This window comes from Oncorhynchus kisutch, linkage group LG9, assembly GCF_002021735.2.
Source record: "Oncorhynchus kisutch isolate 150728-3 linkage group LG9, Okis_V2, whole genome shotgun sequence".
Lineage (NCBI taxonomy): Eukaryota > Metazoa > Chordata > Actinopteri > Salmoniformes > Salmonidae > Oncorhynchus > Oncorhynchus kisutch.
The window spans coordinates 43,631,495-43,652,457 of record NC_034182.2 but is presented as its reverse complement, the minus strand read 5'-3'; the positions used below and the strand labels follow the sequence as shown (position 1 = coordinate 43,652,457).

Sequence of the window (20,963 nt, the reverse complement as noted above, 5' to 3'; positions counted from 1 at the left end):
CTTGGTATAGCATGGGTGTGGAGTAGGCATTGTGGTGTGGTAAACCCTTGGTATAGCATGGGTGTGGAGTAGGAATTGTGGTGTGGTAAACCCTTGGTATAGCATGGGTGTGTAGTAGGCATTGTGGTGTGGTAAACCCTTGGTATAGCACGGGTGTGGAGTAGGCATTGTGGTGTGGTAAACCCTTGGTATAGCATGGGTGTGGAGTAGGCATTGTGGTGCTCATGTGAATTTCCTTTATTCTTCATTTTCAGACTAATGCCTACTTCTCACTGAAAATGCAGTTTTGTTGTTTTTAAATCAATCTGGAGTCGGGAACACCTGATTACGGCTGTTGGACACGAGTGTTTGACTTTGATGTAAGAGAATAAAATCATATAAGAGAATGGTATTGTCACTCATGTTATTGTGATTACATTGAATCTGCTGCAGTAGTATTAAAAACATACATTTACCTTGTAAACATACAGCTGGATTGAGGACATGCGTTTGAGTATTGAAACAGGACACGATGTATGAATGGACCTACTGAACTATATAAACTAACAGGACTAACAGGACTGGCTGTGTTAGGACATGCAAAGGGCTTGAGTTAGTTCAGTTAAATTACAAAATGACTGGAGAGAATGAAGACAGTCCAGAATAGAAGAGGCGAAACAGTATATGGTATCTGGACGTGAGCATGTCAGACAGGATAGAAGAGGTAAAAGAGTATATGGTATCTGGACGTGAGCATGTCAGACAGGATAGAAGAGGTAAAAGAGTATATGGTATCTGGACATGAGCATGTCAGACAGGATAGAAGAGGTAAAAGAGTATATGGTATCTGGACGTGAGCATGTCAGACAGGATAGAAGAGGTAAAATAGTATATGGTATCTGGACGTGAGCATGTCAGACAGGATAGAAGAGGTAAAAGGGTATATGGTATCTGGACGTGAGCTTTCTGTCTAACAAAATCCATTGTGATCAACCATCTTGAGAGATCCATCACGAAAGAGTGGTATGGAATGTTTGGATCCTTATTAAAGCAGTCCTCCATCGAGTAGATCTGAGGAGATCCGATTGGTGATTGCGATCTGATTGGCCGGTTCAGGCAGAGGAGAGGATTTGATTCAGTTCAGGCTGAGGAGAAGCTGTCCTCTTCCAGAGCGTCAGAGATCAAGATGGATATCTGAGAGAACGATGGCCTTTCCTCCGCTCTCTAGAGAGGGAGGGAGGGAGGCAAAGAGAGAGAGAGAGATTTTGAGTACATGTCCTCAGTGAAATCAATGTACTGAGCAAATGTCAAATATTACCGTACGACAGACCACGTATTCACCCTGCACACCCTAATTGACTAACAAATAAACCAGAACAAAGGCAAAGTCTTCTCATGACTTGTTGATTTAAAAAAAAGCTCAATTTGGCGTGAGGGTCTGCTATACAAATTGATGGAAAGTGGTGTCATGGGAAAAACAAATGGCATTATAAAATCCATGCACACAAACAAGAAGTGTGTGGTTAAAAATGGCAACACATTTTTTTTTTTTTCACAGGGTCAGGGGATGAGACAGGGATGCAGCTTAAGCCCCACCCTCTTCAACATATATATCAACAAATTGGCGAGGGCACTAGAACAGTCTGCAGCACCCGGCCTCACCCTACTAGAATCTGAAGTCAAATGTCTACTGTTTGCTGATGATCTGGTGCTTCTGTCACCAACCAAGGAGGGCCTACAGCAGCACCTAGATCTTCTGCACAGATTCTGCCAGACCTAGGCCCTGACAGTAAATCTCAGTAAGACAAAAATAATGGTGTTCCAAAAAAGGTCCAGTCGCCAGGACCACAAATACAAATTCCATCTAGACACTGTTGCCCTAGAGCACACAAAAAACTATGCATACCTTGGCCTAAACATCAGCACCACAGGCAACTTACACAAAACTGTGAACAATCTGAGAGACAAGGCAAGAAGGGCCTTCTATGCCATCAAAAGGAACATAACATTTGACATACTAGTTAGGATCTGGCAAAAAATACTTGAATCAGTCATCTTCTTATGGCTGCAGGGGTAGTATTGAGTAGCTTGGATGAATAAGGTGCCCAGAGTAAACTGCCTGCTACTCAGTCCCAGTTGCTAATATATGCATATTATTAGTATATTTGGATAGAAAACACCCTGAAGTTTATAATACTGTTTGAATGATGTCTGTGAGTATAACAGAACTCATTTGGCAGGCATAAACCTGAGAAGAAAATCTAACCAGGGAGTGGGAATCTGAGGTTGGTCATTTTTGAACTCATTCCCTATTGAAGATACAGTGGGATATTGGTCATGTTGCACTTCCTAAGGCTTCCACTAGATGTCAGTCTTTAGAAACTTGTTTGAGGATTCTACTCTAAAGGAGGGGCTCATAAGGGCTCTTTGAGTCAGTGGTCTTGCAGAGTGCCACGGGCTCGTGACGCGCGGTCATAAGAGAGTTAGCTCGCGTTCCATTGCTTTTCTACAGACAAAGGAATTCTCCGGTTGGGACATTATTGAAGATTTATGTTAAAAACATCCTAAAGATTGATTCTATACATCGTTTGACATGTTTCTACGGACTGTAACGGAACTTTTTGACATTTCGTCTGCTCCTAGTGAACGAGCTTCATGTGTTTGGATTTGTTAACAAAACGCGCTAACAAAAGTAGCTATTTGGACATAAACTGGGATTCCTGGGAGTGCATTCTGATGAAGATCATCAAAGGTAAGTGAATATTTATAATGTTATTTCTGACTTCTGTTGACTACACAATATGGCGGATATCTTTTTGGCTTGTTTGGTCTCTGAGCGCCGTACTCAGATTATTGCATGGTTTGCTTTTTCCGTAAAGCCTTTTTGAAATCTGACACAGCGGTTGCATTAAGGAGAAGTGTATCCAAAGTACCATGTATAACACTTGTATTTTCATCAACATTTATAATGAGTATTTCTGTAAATTGATGTGGCTCTCTGCACAATCACCTGGATGTTTTTGGAACTTCTGAACATAACGCACCAATGTATACTGATATTTTTTTATATAAATATTAACTTTATCGAACAAAACATACATGAATTGTGTAACATGAAGTCCTATGAGTGCCATCTGATGAAGATCATCAAAGGTTAGTGATTCATTTTATCTCTATTTCTGATTTTAAAGTAAAGTCTATTAGAAATCAGACACGGTGGTTTAACAAGAAGTGATTCTTTAAAATGGTGTGAAATACTCCTATGTTTGAGGAATTTTAATTATGGGATTTCTGTTTTGAATTTGGAATTTGGCGCCCTGCACTTTCACTGGCTGTTGTCATATCGATCCTGTTAGCGGGATCTCAGCCCTAAGAAGTTATAGAACCCTTTATGGTTGGGAGACCTGAGGTCCGCCCACCAAACAAGAATTCACAAAATGGGACCAACACCAAATTGAGACTACATGCATAATTCTACAAAAATATCCTCTGTGAACAACGTAAAACACCAAATAATTTATGCAGAGCAGAATTAGGCCGATACCCACTAATTATCAAAATCCAGAAAAGAGCTGTTAAATTCTACAACCACCTAAAAGGAAGCGATTCCCAAACCTTCCATAACAAAGCCATCACCTACAGAGAGATGAACCTGGAGAAGAGTCCCCTAAGCAAGCTGGTCCTGAGGCTCTGTTCACAAACACAAACACACCCCACAGAGCCCCACGACAGCAACACAATTAGACCCAACCAAATCATGAGAAAACAAAAAGATAATTACTTGTCACATTGGAAAGAATTAACAAAAAAACTGAGCAGAAATGTCTTTATTACTTTGAAACTTCTGTGTGTGTAATGTTTACTGTTCATTTTTTATTGTTTATTTCACTTTTGTATATTATATCTACTTCACTTGCTTTGCCAATGTAAATGGTGCAGAGGCAATAGTCTCAACAACTTTGAGAGATGGACGTTTTACCCCACTGATGTCCAATAAACCGTCAATAAAATTGTTAAAACTAATGAAACTGTTTGAAGTTGGACATCTTGATGAGCCAATTCACTGCCCCTGCACTGTCATTTATCAAACGAACCGGACTGTCTCCCATAGGACCTATGCCTAATCATATTTCTACATTACAATATTTTTTGAAAATATACCAATAAACCCCCTTGAATTAAATTGAATTGTTTTGAATTCTGATATTTCCCTCTAATGGTTCAGGTTATGAGTTGGAGTAGTTCTGATCCTAGACCTGTGGTTAGTGTCATCTACCTTCTACCTCAAACACTTTCGCAAACACAGGAAGCAGGAAGTGTACGATGTACCTCGTGCCAGCAGAGCTGCATGATGTCATAGATGCTGGGCGTGGCCATCCTGGGTCTGTAGAGACGGTGTCCTTGTGACACTCTCATCACTACCTCGTGGTTAGGGTTGTGTTCAAACGGCATCTTCCCCTCTGTAAACACCTCCCACATCAACACACCTGACACACACACACACACACACCTGTATCAATATACACACATATGCCTTCATCAATATACACACACAGTGACCACCTACCGAAGGACCAGACGTCAGACTTGCTGCTGAACTTGCAGAAGTTGAACACTTCAGGAGGAGACCACTTGACTGGGAACTTAGAGCCTGATGAACTAGTGTACTGGTCATCTAGCACGTACCTAACACACACACACACACAGAGACACACACACACACACAGAGATACACAGAGACACACAGAAACACACACACACAGAGACACACAGAGACACACACACACAGAGACACACACACACAGAGACACAGAGACACACACACACACACACACACACACACACACACACACACACACACACACACACACACACACACACACACACACACACACACACACACACACACACACACACACACACACACACACACACACACAGAGACACAGAGACACACACACGCACACACACAGAGACACAGAGACACACACACACACACACACAGAGACACACACACACAGAGAGAGACACACAAGCACACAGAGACACACAGAGACACACAGCAGACACACAGCAGACATACACAAAGCACACAAGCACACACACACACACACACACAGACACACAAGCACAGAGACACAAACACAGAGACACACACGCGCACACAGAGACACACACGCGCACACACACACAAACACACACACACGTTAGAACACAAAGAGAGATTCACACAGACAGAGAGGGACAGAGCAAACTAGAATGCTATTTGGCCTTAAACAGAGAGTACACAGTGGCAGAATACCTGACCACTGTGACTGACCCAAAATTAAGGAAAGCTTTGACTATGTACAGACTCAGTGAGTATAGCCTTGCTATTGAGAAAGGCCGCCGTAGGCAGACCTGGCTCTCAAGAGAAGACAGGCTATGTGCTCACTGCCCACAAAATGAGGTGGAAACTGAGCTGCACTTCCTAACCTCCTGCCCAATGTATGACCATATTAGAGAGACATATTTCCCTCAGATTACACAGATCCACAAAGAATTAGAAAACAAATCCAATTTTGATAAACTCTCATATCTACTGGGTGAAATACCACAGTGTGACATCACAGCAGCAAGATTTGTGACCTGTTGCCACAAGAAAAGGGCAACCAGTGAAGAACAAACACCATTGTAAATACAACCTATATTTATGTTGATTTATTTTCCCTTTTGTACTTTAACTATTTGCACATCGTTACAACACTGTATATAGACATAATATGACATTTGTAATGTCTTCCTTCTTTTAAAACTTTTGTGTGTGTAATGTTTACTGTTCATTTGTTTAATAATGTTTCCCTTGTTTATGTCTCTTTTGTTTATTGTCTATTCCGGTGGCTCCCAAACTTTTTATAGTTCCTTCAAACATTCAACATCCAGCTGTACCCCCTCTAGCACCAAGGTCAGCTGTACCCCCTCTAGCACCAAGGTCAGCTGTACCCCCTCTAGCACCAGGGTCAGCTGTTCCCCCTATAGCAACAGGGTCAGCTGTACCCCCTCTAGCACCAAGGTCAGCTGTACCCCCTCTAGCACCAGGGTCAGCTGTACCCCCTCTAGCACCAGGGTCAGCTGTATCCCCTCTAGCACCAGGGTCAGCTGTACCCCCTCTAGCACCAGGGTCAGCTGTACCCCCTCTAGCACCAGGGTCAGCTGTATCCCCTCTAGCACCAGGGTCAGCTGTACCCCCTCTAGCACCAGGGTCAGCTGTTCCCCCTCTAGCACCAGGGTCAGCTGTACCCCCTCTAGCACCAGGGTCAGCTGTACCCCCTCTAGCACCAGGGTCAGCTGTACCCCCTCTAGCACCAGGGTCAGCTGTACCCCCTCTAGCACCAGGGTCAGCTGTACCCCCTCTAGCACCAGGGTCAGCTGTACCCCCTCTAGCACCAGGGTCAGCTGTACCCCCTCTAGCACCAGGGTCAGCTGTACCCCCTCTAGCACCAGGGTCAGCTGTACCCCCTCTAGCACCAGGGTCAGCTGTTCCCCCTCTAGCACCAGGGTCAGCTGTTCCCCCTCTAGCACCAGGGTCAGCTGTACCCCCTCTAGCACCAGGGTCAGCTGTTCCCCCTCTAGCACCAGGGTCAGCTGTACCCCCTCTAGCACCAGGGTCAGCTGTACCCCCTCTAGCACCAGGGTCAGCTGTTCCCCCTATAGCAACAGGGTCATCTGTACCCCCTCTAGCACCAAGGTCAGCTGTACCCCCTCTAGCACCAGGGTCAGCTGTACCCCCTCTAGCACCAGGGTCAGCTGTACCCCCTCTAGCACCAGGGTCAGCTGTACCCCCTCTAGCACCAGGGTCAGCTGTACCCCCTCTAGCACCAGGGTCAGCTGTACCCCCTCTAGCAACAGGGTCAGCTGTACCCCCTCTAGCACCAAGGTCAGCTGTACCCCCTCTAGCACCAGGGTCAGCTGTACCCCCTCTAGCACCAGGGTCAGCTGTTCCCCCTATAGCAACAGGGTCAGCTGTACCCCCTCTAGCACCAGGGTCAGCTGTACCCCCTCTAGCACCAGGGTCAGCTGTTCCCCCTCTAGCACCAGGGTCAGCTGTACCCCCTCTAGCACCAGGGTCAGCTGTACCCCCTCTAGCACCAGGGTCAGCTGTACCCCCTCTAGCACCAGGGTCAGCTGTTCCCCCTCTAGCACCAGGGTCAGCTGTACCCCCTCTAGCACCAGGGTCAGCTGTACCCTTCTCTAGCACCAGGGTCAGTACACTCTCAAATGTTGTTTTTTTGCCATCATTGTAAGCCTGCCACACACACAAACTATACGTTACATTTATTAAACATAAGAATGAGTGTGAGTTTTTGTCACAACTTGGCTCATAGGACCAGGGCACAAATTATAATAATATTAATTTATAATTAATTATAATTAAATTAATTTATATTTTTGCTCTTACATATAAAAGCGTATTTGTTAAATTGTGAATAACTCACCACAGGTGCAATGTTGGGTTGTATTTGAGTCTCAACTAAATTACAGGAAAAATATTAAATGATTTAATGCTAGTGAGGGCCGAGAATCCACTCTCACATAGGTACGTGGTTGCAAAGGGCATCAGTATCTTAACAGCGCGATTTGCCAAGGCAGGACACTCTGAGGGCAGCCCTATCCAGAAATCTGTCAGTGGCTTCTGATTAAATTCAATTTTCACAGAACCGCTTGTTGTTGCAATTTCGATGAGACTCTTGATCAGATATCGGTAAGGTGGACTGGAGGCATGAAAAGGATAATCCAGTTGTCATCCGTTTTGGGAAAGTACCTGCCAAGTCACTGAGGTGCTTCGCTATATCACATTTGACATATTTTTATTTAACCTTTATTTAACTAGGCAGGTCAGTTAAGAACACATTCTTATTTACAATGACAGCCTACCGGGGAACAATGGGTTAAATGCCTTGTTCAGGGGCAGAACGACAGATTTTTACCTTGTCGGCTCGGGGATTTGATCCAGCAACCTTTCGGTTACTGGTCCAACACTCTAACCACTAGGCTACATGTCGCCCCTACATTGTCCAGAGTTCATTTGCACACAAAAAAATCATACAATGATGGAAAGACCTGTGTGTTGTCCTTGTTAATGCAAACAGAGAAGAGCTCCATCTTCTTAATCATAGCCTCAATTTTGTCCCGCACATTAAATATAGTTGCGGAGAGTCCCTGTAATCCTAAAAAACATCACCCAGATAGGCCAGTCGTGTGAGAAACTCGTCATTATCAAGCGGTCAGACAAGTGAAAATTATGGTCAGTAAAGAAAACTTTAAGCTCGTCTCTCAATTCAATAAAACGTGATAACCAGCGCACTTCTGTATGTTGTAAAAGCATTACATGGTCACTGCCCATATCATTGCATAGTGCAGAAAATACACAAGAGTTTAACAAAGTTAACCATTTTCAATGTCCAAAACGTCTTTCAAGCTGTCAGGCATTCCCTTGGCAGCAAGAGCCTCTCGGTGGATGCTGCTGTGGACCCAAGAGCCTCTCGGTGGATGCTGCTGTGGACCCAAGAGCCTCTCGTGGATGCTGCAGTCTACCCAAGAGCCTCTCGGTGGATGCTGCTGTGGACCCAAGAGCCTCTCGGTGGATGCTGCTGTGGACCCAAGAGCCTCTCGTGGATGCTGCAGTGTACCCAAGAGCCTCTCGGTGGATGTTGCAGGGTACCCAAGAGCCTCTCGGTGGATGTTGCAGGGTACCCAAGAGAGTCTCGGTGGATGCTGCAGTTTACCCAAGAGTCTCTCGGTGGATGCTGCTGTGGACCCAAGAGCCTCTCGGTGGATGCTGCAGTTTACCCAAGAGCCTCTCGGTGGATGCTGCAGTTTACCCAAGAGCCTCTCGGTGGATGCTGCAGTTTACCCAAGAGCCTCTCGGTGGATGCTGCAGTTTACCCAAGAGCCTCTCGGTGGATGCTGCAGTGTACCCAAGAGCCTCTCGGTGGATGCTGCAGTCTACCCAAGTCTACCCAAGAGCCTCTCGGTGGATGCTGCAGTCTACCCAAGTCTACCCAAGAGCCTCTCGGTGGATGCTGCAGTGTACCCAAGAGCCTCTCGGTGGATGCTGCAGTTTACCCAAGAGCCTCTCGTGGATGCTGCAGTTTACCCAAGAGCCTCTAGGTGGATGCTGCAGTGTACCCAAGAGCCTCTAGGTGGATGCTGCAGTGTACCCAAGAGCCTCTCGGTGGATGCTGCAGTTTACCCAAGAGCCTCTCGGTGGATGCTGCAGTTTACCCAAGAGCCTCTCGGTGGATGCTGCAGTTTACCCAAGAGCCTCTCGGTGGATGCTGCAGTTTACCCAAGAGCCTCTCGGTGGATGCTGCAGTGTACCCAAGAGCCTCTCGGTGGATGCTGCAGTCTACCCAAGTCTACCCAAGAGCCTCTCGGTGGATGCTGCAGTCTACCCAAGTGTATCCAAGAGCCTCTCGGTGGATGCTGCAGTTTACCCAAGAGCCTCTCGTGGATGCTGCAGTTTACCCAAGAGCCTCTAGGTGGATGCTGCAGTGTACCCAAGAGCCTCTAGGTGGATGCTGCAGTGTACCCAAGAGCCTCTCGGTGGATGCTGCAGTTTACCCAAGAGCCTCTCGTGGATGCTGCAGTTTACCCAAGAGCCTCTAGGTGGATGCTGCAGTGTACCCAAGAGCCTCTAGGTGGATGCTGCAGTGTACCCAAGAGCCTCTCGGTGGATGCTGCAGTTTACCCAAGAGCCTCTCGGTGGATGCTGCAGTGTACCCAAGAGCCTCTCGGTGGATGCTGCAGTCTACCCAAGTCTACCCAAGAGCCTCTCGGTGGATGCTGCAGTGTACCCAAGAGCCTCTCGGTGGATGCTGCATTTTGCCCAAGAGCCTCTCGTGGATGCTGCAGTTTACCCAAGAGCCTCTAGGTGGATGCTGCAGTGTACCCAAGAGCCTCTAGGTGGATGCTGCAGTGTACCCAAGAGCCTCTCGGTGGATGCTGCAGTTTACCCAAGAGCCTCTAGGTGGATGCTGCAGTGTACCCAAGAGCCTCTAGGTGGATGCTGCAGTGTACCCAAGAGCCTCTCGGTGGATGCTGCAGTTTACCCAAGAGCCTCTCGGTGGATGCTGCAGTTTACCCAAGAGCCTCTAGGTGGATGTTGCAGTCTACCCAAGAGCCTCTCGGTGGATGCTGCAGTGTACCCAAGAGCCTCTAGGTGAATGCTGCAGTGTACCCAAGAGCCTCTCGGTGGATGCTGCAGTTTACCCAAGAGCCTCTCGGTGGATGCTGCAGTTTACCCAAGAGCCTCTAGGTGGATGCTGCAGTGTACCCAAGAGCCTCTAGGTGGATGCTGCAGTTTACCCAAGAGCCTCTCGGTGGATGCTGCAGTTTACCCAAGAGCCTCTAGGTGGATGCTGCAGTGTACCCAAGAGCCTCTCGGTGGATGCTGCAGTGTACCCAAGAGCCTCTCGTGGATGCTGCAGTTTACCCAAGAGCCTCTCGGTGGATGCTGCAGTTTACCCAAGAGCCTCTCGTGGATGCTACAGTTTACCCAAGAGCCTCTCGTGGATGCTGCTGTGGACCCAAGTGGCATCGGGAGCGTTACACCTCCACTATGTCTCTCTGCGCCGTCAGATACCAACATGAGCAGCATCTACGCTTGGCTATTCCGTCAGTGGAATTCCCGTGAGTGAGTAACGGTTAATGTGATTGGATGTTCATTATTTGACCAGGCTTCCTGTATTTGACATTGTGTTGTTATTTTGCTGAACACTAGATGGATTCATTTTATTTTTGGTAGTGAAACGAGGCTACTCAGGCCCCGTTGAAAAATATAAATGGACTGTTTGAAAATTTGAGATTTGAGATTTTTTTTAACCACTTTATTTCTTTCTTGTTTGTTAAATGTGAATCACATTTTGATTTATTTTTATTATTTTTATATATTTTTATTGTTATTTATACCGACGGGTGTACCCCAGTTTGGGAATACCTGCTCTATTCCATATACATATACATATATACACAGACATATTTTCACCATGCCAATAAAGCCCTTTGAATTGAATTGAGAGTTAGAAATGATGACTTTTTATTGTTCATTTCATTTTTTAAATTATATATCTAATTTGATATTGTTTATTTCACTTCCTTTGGCAATGTAAACATATTTTTCCCAGGCCAATAAAGCCCCTTAAATTGAAGTTGAAATTGAGAAAATGGTTTGAGAGTTGAGTGTGTTATTCCGTTACGTACCTGGCCATTCCAAAGTCTGACACCTTCACCACTAGAGCATCGTTCACCAGACAGTTCCTCGCTGCCTATAGAGAGAGAGACAGTGATTAGCTGTTACTCTAATCAGGTATGTGCCTACTGGCTGAATGACTCACTGCTATTTATCGAATAATTACCTACTACGTTGAATTATTACTCGATTAAATTAATCACGTAACAATTAACTCATTAGGAATTTGGGGCACCACGGGAAAGGTTTATTTAATGAGTTACCATCTCCTGAATTAACTCAAGAATACATAGATGTCATACCAGTCACCAATTAATCATTTCTTCATATCGGTCACACGGTTAGCAGATGTTATTGGTCACATGGTTAGCAGATGTTATTGGTCACATGGTTAGCAGATGTTATTGGTCACATGGTTAGCAGATGTTATTGGTCACACGGTTAGCAGATGTTTTTGGTCACATGGTTAGCAGATGTTATTGGTCACATGGTTAGCAGATGTTATTGGTTACATACACATGGTTAGCAGATGTTATTGGTCACATGGTTAGCAGATGTTATTGGTCACATGGTTAGCAGATGTTATTGGTCACATACACATGGTTAGCAGATGTTAATGGTCACATGGTTAGCAGATGTTAATGGTCACATGGTTAGCAGATGTTAATGGTCACATGGTTAGCAGATGTTAATGGTCACATGGTTAGCAGATGTTAATGGTCACATGGTTAGCAGATGTTAATGGTCACATGGTTACCAGATGTTATTGGTCACATGGTTAGCAGATATTAATGGTCACATGGTTAGCAGATGTTTTTGGTCACATGGTTAGCAGATGTTATTGGTCACATGGTTAGCAGATGTTATTGTTCACATGGTTAGCAGATGTTATTGGTCACATGGTTAGCAGATGTTATTGGTCACATGGTTAGCAGATGTTATTGGTCACATGGTTAGCAGATGTTAATGGTCACATGGTTAGCAGATGTTATTGGTCACATGGTCAGATGTTATTGGTCACATGGTTAGCAGATGTTAATGGTCACATGGTTAGCAGATGTTATTGGTCACATGGTTAGCAGATGTTTTTGGTCACATACACATGGTTAGCAGATGTTAATGCGAGTGTAGCGAAATGCTTGTGCTTCTAGTTCCGATAGTGCAGTAATATCTAACAATTCCCCAACTTCTACCTAATACACACAAATCTAAAGGGATGGAATAAGAATATGTATATATAAACTCAGCAAAAAAAGAAGAAATGTCCTCTCACTGTCAACTACATTTATTTTCAGCAAACTTAACATGTGTAAATATTTTTATGAACATAACAAGATTCAACAACTGAGACATAAACTGAACAAGTTCCACAGTAAATAACAGAAATTGAATAATGTGTCCCTGAACAAAGGGGGGGTCAAAATCAAAAGTAACAGTCAGTATCTGGTGTGGCCACCAGATGCATTAAGTACTGCAGTGCATCTCCTCATGAACTGCACCAGATTTACCAGTTCTTGCTGTGAGATGTTACCCCACTCTTCCACCAAGGCACCTGCAAGTTCCTGGACATTTCTGGGAGGAATGGCCCTAGCCCTCACCCTCCGATCCAACAGGTCCCAGACGTGCTCAATGGGATTGAGATCCGGGCTCATGCTGGAGGGTCATGTCCGGATGTGCCTGCAGGAAGGGTACCACATGAGGGAGGAGGATGTCTTCCCTGTAACGCACAGCGTTTAGATTGCCTGCAATGACAACAAGCTCAGTCCGATGATGCTGTGACACACCACCTCAGACCATGACGGACCCTCCACCTCCAAATCGATCCCGCTCCAGAATACAAGCCTCGGTGTAACGCTCATTCCTATACGATAAATGCGAATCCGACCATCACCCCTGGTGAGACAAAACCGCAACTCGTCAGTGAAGATCACTTTTTGTCAGTACTGTCTGATCCAGCAACGGTGGGTTTATGCCAATAGGCGACGTTGTTGCCGGTGATGTCTGGTGAAGACCTGGCTTACAACAGACCTACAAGTCTACAGTCCGGGTCTCTCTCCTCCTATTGCGGACAGTCTGAGCACTGATGGAATGATTGTGCGTTCCTGGTGTAACTTAGCAGTTGTTGTTGCCATCCTGTACCTGTCCCGCAGGTGTGATGTTGAAATATATTGTCCCAGTGTCCGTGGTTTGATGTTGTAGTTTTGGGCCGTAAACTCTTCCTAAGACACAAAGACATTCCGATCACCCAAAAGGAATCGTCTGCTCCATATGATTTACGATCGACATAAAACCCCCACATCTATCCCTGTCCCCCTCTGCGGGAGAGAGAGAGAGCTCTGTAGAGCTGATCCACTGTAACCTTCTGGATCCTCACAGGAGAGTCATGACACTCCCTATTGGCTTGTTGACCCACTAAGTCTGCCCCTATTGGCTGGTTTGACCCACAAAGTCTCTCCCTATTTGCTAGGTGTCTGTATATATAATCTTATTGGTTGATAGACTCACCAGGTCTCAGTAAAGACTCTCCCTATTGGTTGATATACTCCCCCAGTCTCTGCGCTTTGGCTAGGTGTCCGTAATCTGTAACCCATTTGGTTGACAGACTCACCAGGTTTCTCCTATTGGCTGAAATGCACCAGGTCTCTATTGGATGACAGACTCACCAGGTCTCTCCCTATTGGATGACAGACTCACCAGGTCTCTCCTTATTGGTGGACAGACTCACCAGGTCACTGCCTATTGGATGACAGACTCACCAGGTCTCTGCCTATTGGATGACAGACTTACCAGGTCACTGCCTATTGGATGACAGACTCACCAGATCTCTGCCTATTGGATGACAGACTCACCAGGTCTCTGCCTATTGGATGACAGACTCACCAGGTCACTGCCTATTGGATGACAGACTTACCAGGTCTCTGTGAATGAAGCCGTTTGCCTCCAGGTGTTCCATCCCCTCTGAGACGTCCTGACAGATACTCAGTAAGGACCCCGGGCTGAAGGTGTTCCGACGCTGCCTGAAGTAAATTAACCCCAAAAATATTTGAATTTATGCACTGAAGGAGGCTGTTAAGCGCCTCCTCGCTCCCCTCCTCGCTTCCCAACCTCGCTCCCCTCCTCGCTCCCCAACCTCGCTCCCCTCCTCGCTCCCCAACCTCGCTCCCCAACCTCGTTCCCCTCCTCGCTCCCCAACCTCGCTCCCCATCCTCGCTCCCCAACCTCGCTCCCCAACCTCTCAACCTCGCTCCCCTCCTCGCGCCCCTCCTTGCTCCCAACCTCACTCCTCAACCTCGCTCCCCAACCTCTCAACCTCGCTCCCCTCCTCGCGCCCCTCCTTGCTCCCAACCTCATTCCTCAACCTCGCTCCCCAACCTCTCAACCTCGCTCCCCTCCTTGCGCCCCTCCTTGTCCCTCAACCTCGCGCCCCAACCTCGCGCCCCAACCTCGCTCCCCAACCTCGCTCGCCTCCTCGCTCCCCAACCTCGCTCCCCTCCTCGCTCCCCAACTTCGCTCCCATACCTCGCTCCGCTCCTCACTCCCCTCCTCACTCCCCTCCTCGCTCCCCTACCTCGCTCCGCTCCTCACTCTACTCACATAACATACTCTGATGATATCCTGAAACATTGAAAAATGAAGTAAGCTTCATGCCACGTATTTTTGAGTGCAAAACCTTTGAACGTTTTGTCTTACCTGATGTGATTGAGCAGACATCCCAGTTCCATAAACTCAGACACAATGTAGATGGGTTTCTGATGGGTACACACTCCATATAGCTGCACCAGTTTAGGATGGGAGAGACGCCTGCAACACACACGGTAACATTATGGGTCATCTGTACATCCAATCCGTCTATCGATGTGTGCAGGCTTCCTCTAGGAAGTCACATCATAACCTTGGCTTCCTCTAGGAAGTCCTGTGTGGGATGTATTGTACTCACATCATAACCTTGGCTTCCTCTAGGAAGTCTTCTTCGTACATGGCTCCCTCTCTGATAGCCTTGATGGCTACTTTGTGTTGAGCTCTCCATTTCCCCAGCCGCACCACCCCAAACTGACCACAACCCAGCTCCTTCATGAAGGTCAGCTCAACAGGGTTGATCTCCCACTTCTCTGTATGGAGTAAAGTTGTGTAGAGTACTAGTGTAGAGTAGAGTACTGATGTAGAGTAGAGTACTGGTATAGAGTATAGTACTAGTGTAGAATAGAGTACTAGTGTAGAGTATAGTACTGGTGTAGGGTAGCGTAATGGTGTAGAGTACTGGTGTAGAGTAGAGTACTAGTGTAGAGTAGAGTACTGGTGTAGAGTACTGGTGTAGAGTAGAGTACTGGTGTAGAGTATAGTACTGGTGTAGAATAGAGTACTGGTGTAGAGTAGAGTACTGGTGTAGAGTACTGGTGTAGAGTAGAGTACTAGTGTAGAGTAGAGTACTGGTGTAGAGTAGAGTACTAGTGTGGAGTAGAGTACTAGTGTAGAGTACTAGTGTAGAGTAGAGTAGAGTACTAGTGTAGAGTACTAGTGTAGAGTACTAGTGTAGAGTAGAGTACTAGTTTAGAGTAGAGTACTAGTGTAGAATAGAGTACTAGTGTAGAGTAGAGTACTGGTGTAGAGTAGAGTACTAGTGTAGAGTAGAGTACTAGTGTAGAATAGAGTACCAGAGTAGAGTAGAATATAGCCGAGCACAGTAGAATCTCACCATAGCTAAAGCCTGCTGTGGAGGGAGCCAATCCATCCTTCTGTCCTACTGGATATCTCAACCTGGCTACAAGACCTGAGAGAGAGAGAGAGAGAGAGAGAGAGAGAGAGAGAGAGAAGCGATTCCCAAACCTTCCATAACAAAGCCATCACCTACAGAGAGATGAACCTGGAGAAGAGTCCCCTAAGCAAGCTGGTCCTGGGGCTCTGTTCAGAAACACAAACAGACCCCACAGAGCCCCAGGACAGCAACACAATTAGACCCAATCAAATCATGAGACAACAAAAAGATAATTACTTGACACATTGGAAAGAATTAACAAAAGAACAGAGCAAACTAGAATGCCATTTGGCCCTAAACAGAGAGTACACAGTGGCAGAATACCTGACCACTGTGACTGACCCAAACTTATGAAAGCTTTGACTATGTACAGACTCAGTGAGCATAGCCTTGCTATTGAGAAAGGCCGCCGTAGGCAGACCTGGCTCTCAAGAGAAGACAGGATATGTGCTCACTGCCCACAAAATGAGGTGGAAACTGAGCTATACTTCCTAACATCCTGCCAAATGTATGACCATATTAGAGACACATATTTCCCTCAGATTACACAGACCCACAAAGAATTAGAAAATAAACCAGATTTTGTTAAACTCCCATATCTATTGGGTGAAATTCCACAGTGTGCCATCACAGCAGCAAGATTTGTGACCTGTTGCCACAAGAAAAGGTCAACCAGTGAAGAACAAACACCACTGTAAATACAACCCATATTTATGCTTATTTATTTTCCATTTTGTACTTTAACTATTTGCACATCAGTACAACACTGTAAATAGACATAATATGACTTGAAATGTCTTTATTCTTTCTGAACTTCTGTGAGTGTAATGTTTACTGTTCATTTTTTATGTTTATTTCACATTTATATATTATCTACCTCACTTGCTTTGGCAATGTTAACATATGTTTCCCATGTCAATAAATCCCTTGAATTGAATTGAGAGAGAGAGAGAGAGAGGAGAGACATCAAATTGTGTGTGTGTGTGTGTGTGTGTATATGTATGTGTGTATGTATGTGTGTAGTCTACCTGCAGCGTTGTGGTTGTGGTACTCTATAAATCCTGTTGGGGCTAGGGGGCAGCATTTTCACTTTTGGATGAAAGGCGTAAACTGAGTAAACTGCCTCCTACTCTTTCCCAGATGGGAATATATGCATATATGCATTACTATTACTAGTGGATAGAAAACACTCTGAAGTTTCTAAAACTGTTTGAATTATGTCTGTGAGTATAACAGAACTCATATGGCAGACAAAAACCTGAGAAGAAATCCAAACAGGAAGTGAGAACTCAATTTTGAAAACAGTGCCATTTGATGTCCATCTTAGATTTGGATGAGCATGCACTTCCTAGGGCTGCCACAAGATGTCACCGTCTTTAGATTCTACTATAGAGGAGGGGCTCATAATAGCTCTTTGAGTGGGTGGTCTGGTAGAAAGCCTCGGTCTCGTTGCGCGCGTTCACGAGAGAGTGTCCTCCCGTTCCTATGCTTTTCTTCAGACAATGAAATTCTCCGGTTGGAACCTTATTGCTGATTAATGTTTAAAACATTCTAAATATGGATTGCATTCATCATTTGACTTGTTTCTACGACCTGTAACGGAACTTTTTTGAGTTTTTGTCTGGAGGAATTGCTCGTGCTTTTTGAGGATTGAATGCTGGGCTGAACAAGCTAACAACAAGTGGCTAAATTATGGGCTTTATGGAACTTTATGGAACAAGTCAGTCATTTATTGTCGAACTGGGATTCCTGGAAGTGCCTTCTGATGAAGATATTCAAAGGTAAGTGAATATTTATTGTGTTTTTTGTAGCTTCTGTTGATGCCAAAATGGCGGCTATTTCTTTGGGTTCTGAGCCCCGTTCTCAGATTATTCTTTTCCCGTAAAGTAAAAAAAAAAATCTGACACAGCGGTTGCATAGAGGATACGTTTATCTTTAATGCTGTGAATAACCCTGGCATCTTTTATCAATGTTTATTGTGAGTATTTCTGCAAAATCACCGGAAGTTTTGGAATCAAAACATTACTGCACGTAACGCGCCAATGTAAACTGAGATTTGTTATATATATATATATATATATGCACATTATCGAACAAAACACACAATACATGTATAACATGATGTCCTATGAGTGTCATCTGATGAAGATCATCAAAGGTTAGTGATTCATTTGATCTATATTTATGCTTTTGTGACTGTGAAAAATGGCTGTGTGTGTTTTTTGAATTTGGTGGTCATCTAACATAAATATGTGTTGTGTTTCATTTGCAGTATTGGACTTGTTAATGTGTGAAAGTTAAATATTTTTTAAGAATATTTTTTTTCAGCTGAATGTGAGGGGGTGTTCCCTTTGGAGAACTCCTTGCCATAACAAGAGAGAAATTGTGTGCGTGTGTCTCTGTGTGTGTCTCTGTGTGTGTGTATGTATGTGTGTAGTCTACCTGCAGCGTTGTGGTTGTGGTACTCTATAAGGTCAGGTATCAAGGTGAACAGGTGTTTCTCAGTCAGGTAGAACTGTCTGGGGCAGCCTTCCGTCTCCCTGATGTGGTAATGCCTGATAACGGCACCTCTGTAACAGACACTCTTATTCAGAACCACTGAAGTCAGTCAACTATGGTAGTTAAGACAACCCCATATCACAATCAGTAACTAAAAATATCCCCAATAAGGCAGCTATTTAGTTTACACAACCATCACACAATGTTCAAACAACATTCATATAACGTTAGACAATGTTTTACTGACAAAATAAAATGTTGAAATAACATTATGCAGATCTAATAAGACATTTATACAACGTTTTAACCTAGGATACCCCCCCCCCCCCCACACCAGTGATGCGTACCCTGCTGATTTGGCATACAGGGAGACGGTGTATGTTCCTGGGTTACTGGAGTCTCTTACCATGAACCCTCCCTCTTTATCCTGTACAGGGAGACAGATTTACAGACACACACACACACACACACACACACACACACACACACACACACACACACACACACACACACACACACACACACACACACACACACACACACACACACACACAGAGACACAAACACACACACACACACACACCCAGAGAGAGAGACACACACAGATACACACACACACACACACACACACACAGAGACACACACACACACACACACACAAACAGAGGCACACACACACCCAGAGAGAGACACACACACACACAGACACACACACACACACACACACACAGAGAGACACACACACACAGAGACACACAGAGACACACACACACACACACACAGAGACACACACAGAGACACACACACACACAGACACACACAGAGCCACACACACACACAAAGACACAAACACACACACACACACACACACACACAGAGACACACACACACACACACCTCTCTCCTCAGTAGTTCCTCAGCTTTGACCCTGTTGACATGTTTACTGTACCAGCTGAAACACACATTAAACATCTGTTAGTTCACTCTACAGCATCACATCAAACATCTGTTAGTTCACTCTACAGCATCACATTAAACATCTGTTAGTTCACTCTACAGCATCACATCAAACATCTGTTAGTTCACTCTACAGCATCACATTAAACATCTGTTAGTTCACTCTACAGCATCACATCAAACATCTGTTAGTTCACTCTACAGCAACATAATAAACATCTGTTAGTTCACTCTACAGCATCACATCAAACATCTGTTAGTTCACTCTACAGCAACACATCAAACATCTGTTAGTTCACTCTACAGCAACATAATATAATCTATTAGTTCACTCTACAGCAACATAATAAACATCTGTTAGTTCACTCTACAGCAATATATTATAGTCTATTAGTTCACTCTACAGCAACATAATAAACATCTGTTAGTTCACTCTACAGCAATATATTATAATCTATTAGTTCACAGCAATATAATATAATATATTAGTTCACAGCAATATAATATAATATATTAGTTCACAGAAATATAATATAATATATTAGTTCACAGAAATATAATATAATATATTAGTTCACAGAAATATAATATAATCTATTAGTTTACAGCAATATAATATAATATATTAGTTCACAGAAATATAATATAATATATTAGTTCACAGAAATATAATATAATATATTAGTTCACAGCAATATAATATAATATATTAGTTCACAGCAATATAATATAATATATTAGTTCACAGAAATATAATATAATATATTAGTTCACAGAAATATAATATAATATATTAGTTCACAGAAATATAATATAATCTATTAGTTTACAGCAATATAATATAATATATTAGTTCACAGCAATTTAATATAACACTTATTGTTCATATGTACTGATGTTGGGAGTGTCTCTTGATGCTAAAGTCTAAGTGGGATCTTTAGGACGTCCGTCTGACGTCACCCCCATTTTAATTGAAACGGTTCAAATTGGTGTTAAGGTAATAGTTATGGTTAGGATTAGGGTTAGGATTAGGGTTAAGGTAATAGTTATGGTTAGGATTACGATTAAGGTTAGGATTAGGGTTAGGATTAGGGTTAAGGTTAGAATTAGGGTTAAGGTAATAGTTATGGTAAGGATTAGGGTTAAAGTAATGGTTAAGGTTAAGGTAATGGTTATGGTTAGAGATTAGAGATTAGGGTTAAGGTAATGGTTAAGGTTAGAGATTAGAGATTAGGGTTAAGGTTAGAGTTTAGGGTACGGAAGTCCCAAGGATCCCACTTAGCATCTACTGTATGCTGACGCCAAAGCAACATGACGTTGCAATGATGTTCCTCTAGCCTCACGCAGCTTTACTCACGCATACTGTGCCAGGTTCCCCAACTTCTTCTCTGTCACGTAGTTGATGGGGATGTAGCCCTCCTCCCTGCGTGTCAACAAACAAACAAACAAACAAACAAACAAACAACTCCATGTTCTGGATCAATAGTAGCGGACCAGTCATAGAACAAGGTCCAAAGACCAGCAAATGCTCTCACTCTCACACAC

The 20,963-nt window shown here is 44.3% G+C and overlaps 1 protein-coding gene across 3 annotated transcripts in view; it reads right to left on the bottom strand.

The window, feature by feature from the left end:
• Nucleotides 1-221: 221 nt before the first annotated feature.
• LOC109909597 (tyrosine-protein kinase Tec) overlaps nt 222-20,963 on the bottom strand; it is a 63,373-nt gene continuing 42,631 nt past the window's right edge. For 2 of the 3 annotated variants that reach the window (XM_031832647.1, XM_031832648.1), the window contains 12 exons: nt 20,776-20,841; nt 19,359-19,413; nt 18,809-18,888; nt 18,405-18,532; nt 15,903-15,977; nt 15,147-15,318; nt 14,900-15,010; nt 14,121-14,226; nt 11,221-11,285; nt 4,547-4,665; nt 4,309-4,466; nt 379-1,203 (listed from right to left, as the gene is read on the bottom strand). In XM_031832647.1, coding sequence (XP_031688507.1) covers nt 1,120-1,203; nt 4,309-4,466; nt 4,547-4,665; nt 11,221-11,285; nt 14,121-14,226; nt 14,900-15,010; nt 15,147-15,318; nt 15,903-15,977; nt 18,405-18,532; nt 18,809-18,888; nt 19,359-19,413; nt 20,776-20,841 — 1,219 coding nt within the window. In that variant the 3' untranslated portion in view covers nt 379-1,119. Of the gene's footprint in view, nt 1,204-4,308; nt 4,467-4,546; nt 4,666-11,220; nt 11,286-14,120; nt 14,227-14,899; nt 15,011-15,146; nt 15,319-15,902; nt 15,978-18,404; nt 18,533-18,808; nt 18,889-19,358; nt 19,414-20,775; nt 20,842-20,963 lie in introns of all 3 variants that reach the window. The other variant, XM_031832646.1, reaches the window with a different exon arrangement.